This window comes from Humulus lupulus, chromosome X (genome assembly GCF_963169125.1).
Source record: "Humulus lupulus chromosome X, drHumLupu1.1, whole genome shotgun sequence".
Classification (NCBI taxonomy): Eukaryota; Viridiplantae; Streptophyta; class Magnoliopsida; order Rosales; family Cannabaceae; genus Humulus; species Humulus lupulus.
This window is the reverse complement of record NC_084802.1, coordinates 17,713,130-17,718,567: the sequence shown is the minus strand read 5'-3', so window position 1 is coordinate 17,718,567 and position 5,438 is coordinate 17,713,130. Positions and strand designations below refer to the sequence as shown.

The window sequence follows — 5,438 nt, the reverse complement described above, 5'->3', positions numbered from 1 at the left end:
ACATTTGCTCGTCCTCGAGCAAACAAAATAAAATCTAAACACATAAGCAAATAAAAACATAAACAATGGTTTTGTCAAAAGCGTTAGCTGTCTCAAAGATTGATAAACCAAATACGTTATAAGAAAAATTCGAATTCCACATTCCTCAGAATTTCAACTCAATGTCTAGTCACCACTTAAACTCGATCTATTTATTATTATGCACAATTAAACCTACCAAAACACAATTATTTGAATCAATTTATACATGCCATAATATGTTTTAAAGTCTCTTCTATAATAATATTTTGATGAAAAATATCCACTCCATAGATATTAACCAATTGTTATCCACTAATGTAAACACACATAATCAAGAATCAAAAGGTCTTTAAAAGCTTGTAATGTGAGGCTAAGGTTAGAGGTAGATGAAAAATGACTATTTAAGCTTAAATCACACCATAGCCTATCATTTTCTTTTTTCAATCATCTAGATATTCCCACAAATTTCACATACTATTCAAGAAAATACATAATCTTTCCATTTTTTTCTTTCCACATTGATCTTACTACTTCCCCCACACTTATACTTTTGTAATACTTTTTTTTCTTCATATTTCTCAATGCATATTTTTTCTGTTTTTCTTTTTCTTTTTCAATTCAACGCATTGGAAGAAATAGTAGATCATATACTTTCACATTATAATCCAACAAACCAATACAACTTCACATTCTTACAATCCATAATCCAACCCACCAAATCAAACAATCATATAAAACTATGGTGTAATGGGTCACAAAAAGGATAAAAATTTAAGTTGCAAAAGGTTTAGATATTGGCTTATAAAAGATAAAAAATTAGTCATTACGGCTCAAAAATGGGAAACTAGGATATTCAATTTCATAGGTAAGCTTGAAAGGCTCAAACGATCCAAAGAACATGCCTTAATCATCTTCCTAATCATGTGTACTTAGGATTTCGCCTCAAACAATTAATCAATGGTTTCTAGAGTGGTCGAGACTATATATATATAGATGATAGCATGCATAAATATCTCCAAACAATAGTGAAAAAGTAAATCTAATTTAACACATTATGTTTAAAAATTAAAGATCAAGCTTAAGTAACAACTAGACAAGAGTTAAGCACACAATTCATGCAGAATTCATCAATTTCCTAAACATATTCTTATCTCAATCAGAAGTTTTATCATTGACAGACAACTTTCAACATAACCATGCTTATAACAACCTAATTTTTTTTTTTTTTTTAAAATGACACTATAAACAACTAAACAACACAAACACAAATAACAACTAAAGAAATGACAAATAAAAATTGAATAGACAGTTTTCCCTTCCCCCACACTTAATTTATGCATTGTCCTCAAGGCATATACTAAATAAAAAAAATCAATGCAAAATAAAAAGATAAAGGTAAGAAAAACTCCTGCAAGTTTGCTTTGTTTAATGTCGTTAGCTCGACTGAATGATGTGGTCATGATTGTCATGGTGGGTCATTTAACAGAACCTTCTTCTTTTTGTACTTCTCAATAGAATTCAACATATCAAACTGTATAACTTCACCATTAAATTTCATTGTAAGTGCCCATACTTTGACATCCAGCTTTGTACTTCTAATAAGTCGGAATGGCCTACCAAATTGAACCTGCACCAAAACATCTACAACTACCCTTAGGGGATAAGCATTAGTGTGATCACCTAATCGAATAATAACACTAATTTCTTTTAACAGCCCTAGATTTAAAGAAGCAAAAATAGAATAAGACATTAAATGAATAGGTGCTCCTAAATCTATCATACAATAATCAAACCTGCTTTTACTGATAGTGTATAGATTTATAAACATCCCAAGGTCTTGACACTTGGGTAGCAACTTCCTTTGGAGAATAACTGAAACATTCTCCCCCACACTTATCTTTTTATCGCCTTTCAACTTCCTTTTATTTGTGGACAAATCCTTAGGAAGCTTAGCATATGGCGGTACTTTTTTAATGGTTGTATGGAGCGAAATATTGATTTTAAGGATCACCTTATTTTCCTCCTCATTCTTAAATTTTGTCAATCTGCTCGGAAAAGGAGGAATAGGGACATAAGATCTAACAGTTGGTTTGTGTAGCATGTTCTGTGATGATGAACCAACTGACGTGAAAGTTTCAATCTCTGGTGGAGAAGATGCATTTAGGGTTGAATTGTTGACTTCTTGAGTTTGAATTAGATCAAATGTTATGTCTAGATAAGGTGGTATGTCAATTTGTTGACCACTTTGAAGAGTTAGGGTACCATCATTCTCTATTGGATTACTCTCTAATTCTGTGGGTAATTCTCCAATATTCTCAACCTCAAGATTATTCAATGAAGTAATAATTTGTCCCATAGTACTCTCCAAATTCTTGATGGACGGTTCTGTACTCTGAAGAATAACTTGGGTCTGCATAGTTGAAGCCAACAATATTTTTAGCATATCTGAAATTGATGGTTCCTGATCTTGTGACATTGCTGTAGGAGGTTGTTGAGGAAAAGGCCCATAAGCCTGCTTTGACATCTGTTGAAGTTGGAGAGTGCTGGCATTCAATGCATTGATGAGATCTCCAATTGATGGGTCTGAATATTGTGGGGTGAGCTCATTATATTCTGATTGAGAGTAGTAATTTGGCTCAACATATTGATTTCCACCATAGAAAGTATTAGAATACTCCTCCCATTGTGAATTGTAATTGCTAGAATAGGATTCATATCTATTCATTTAAGGATCATAATAGTGTTGATAGTATGTTTCCATGTCTCAAACCAAGTTCAATGCAAGCCCTCAAAACATCAACCACAACTAATAGACCAAGTTAGTAAAAAGAGAAAAAAAATGAATAACAAATTAAATAAAATAGTCCCCGGCAACGGCACCAAAAATTTGATGCGTGTCGTATGCCGTATCAAATTTAAATATATATTTTTTTCACTTACACCAGCTACTTCAGTATAGCTGTAAATAAGGGTCGAACCCACGAGGACTGTGGTCAAATTATTATTCAAAATAATATTAGACTGAAATTAAAACGGAGTTTTAGTTTTTATAGCTGAAAACATAAAATGAAATAAATATCAACGATTGAATAACTAAGGATATAACGATATTAAAGAAATAGTCAAGAATTACTCTCCACCTTCAACAATCAATCTATCAACAATGATGAATAATATTCCCTATTCCCAATTAAATTATTAACCCCGCAGACAGCATTTAAGCAGTCAATTATCCCAATTTCCCTAATATAAGTAATTAAAGCTAAGCGCTCTTAATTAACCATTTTTACCCAGCAATAAACTCATTAAGCATGCAATCTATTTAACCTAGTAAAAGCATTACACTTTGTGGAAACAGGTTAATCTAGGCAACAAATTCATTAAGCATGCAATTCATTTAACCTAGGTTCTATTTCTCATCACAATTAAAATACCTGTCACAATACCTTAATTGCAATTTATCACTTTACTTAGAATCCTAAACTATTAGGTGAATAGAAATCCTAAGATGATAGTAGAACAATGCAAAACCTTAATTAGTGGCCATCTAAACAAGATTTTACAAGATCCATGACATTCAAATAGAAAAATAAAAGCAATTTAATATAAGGGAATAAAAGAAATAAAATTCATCAATGCATTCAAGATATCATGTCTAGGGTTTTGAAATAACCCTTAACTATAAAGAAAACTACTCCATAATCATATTCATATTCATAAACATAAATATTCAATGAAAATAAAAGAGTCTTGAGAAGAAAGAAAAACTAGATTGAAGAATATAGATGATGATGTTTTTTCCTCCTCCTCTGCTGCTCTAGCCTCTAAAAATCGCAATCCAAAGTTATAATAAAAGTTAACCCTAATCCCTTTTATATCCCCCCAAAAATTACATTTAAAAATTGAAATTTAAGAAAAAAAATCGATCGCCGGCCGCGGCCAATGATTCTTGGTGGCCGCGGCCACTAGAAAAATGTATTTTCCAGAAAATCGGGCTCCGGCCGTGGCCTGGGACATTGCTGTCCGTGGCCACTACGTTCTATGCCCCAGGCCGCGGCCTGGAATAAGGCTGGCCGCGGCCATAGCAAGTTTTCCCGTTTTTCGGTTTTCTTCTGCTGTAGTGATTGAAAGTATTTTAAGTATAACTTCCTCGATATAACTCGGAATTTGATGATTCAAGAAGCTATAGAAAGCTAAGAAAAATATATAAAACTTTTATTTCTAGGTATATTTTCAAAACAGTATCGGAAAGTTATCAAAATTAAGTGTGAAGTGTCAGACTTGTAATTCCGAGTTTAACCATTGCTTGTAAAACATCCCTAATTCATTCACTTTCACCCAAATGTCTTGAAAATCCTAAAAACACAAACTAAAATAATTAAACATATATAAATAAATAATCAAGTGCATAATAATAGAAGAATAATGAATTAAAAATAGACAAATTCGGTACTTATCACCCTTGGTGCCTAAGTGAGTACCCATGTGTGACCCAGGCATTTACGAGGCTCGGGAATGGGTCTCACAAGGCGAGACCCTTGGTGCCTAAGTGAGTACCCATGTGTGACCCGGGCATTCACGAGGCTCGGGGATGGGTCTCACAAGGCGAGACCCTTGGTGCCTAAGTGAGTACCCATGCATGACCCAGGCATTCACGAGGCTTGGGGATGGGTCTCACAAGGCGCGATGGGGTTGCATGAGGGCCACAAGACGGCGGTGGCGTGAGGATCCTTAGCATGGTCGTACCTCACGAGACGCACACGGGAGTGGTGAGGTGTGTCTCGCTGTGCGAGGCGTTGGCACGCATCTGGGTCGCGAGGCGCGCGAGGGAAGGGTAGCCTCGCATAGCGAGGCCCTTGTGGCCTTGGCAGGCGCGCGCGGGGGAAGGGCAACCTCGCATAGCGGGGCCCTTGTGGCCTTGGCAGGGGCGCGCGGGGGAAGGGCAGCCTCGCATAGCGAGGCCCTTGGGTCCTTCTGGGCATTTTCGTTAAGGCCTCCTATGAGGCATGGATCTTGCGTGGGGCAAGATATTGGGCTGCTTTGTTTGCCTGAGGCTAATGAGGGTAACCCTCAATTTTTCTCTTGAGTGTTGACTATGGCTCTGGTCAATTTTCGGCATTCACACTTGCCCCCCAGTCTATTAGGAAGTCTTTAGGCTTCCTGGTAGACTCATAATAATGCTACACTCACTATGTTCTGGTGGTACTGCTGGGTGATCCGTGTCCGTCAGTGCACTTTGATTACTTGTAAGGATATGTTGACCCCTTGGGTTCTTGCTATCCTTTTATGTATTTTTGCGCGCGCTTATTATTTCTTGCGAGAAGCATCCTTCTCGTCATTAGGCATAGTACTATTTTTGCAAGCGTCTTCTTCGAGACCCTTTTTGCAAGCATCTTCTGTGAGACCCTTATTGCAAG

At 36.2% G+C, this 5,438-nt stretch overlaps 1 protein-coding gene across 1 annotated transcript; it reads right to left on the bottom strand.

The window, feature by feature from the left end:
• Positions 1-1,486: 1,486 nt before the first annotated feature.
• On the bottom strand, positions 1,487-2,746 carry LOC133805583 (uncharacterized). Its single transcript, XM_062243763.1, has one exon. It carries the CDS (start codon positions 2,744-2,746, stop codon positions 1,487-1,489), a length of 1,260 nt encoding a protein of 419 aa, XP_062099747.1.
• Positions 2,747-5,438: the final 2,692 nt, after the last annotated feature.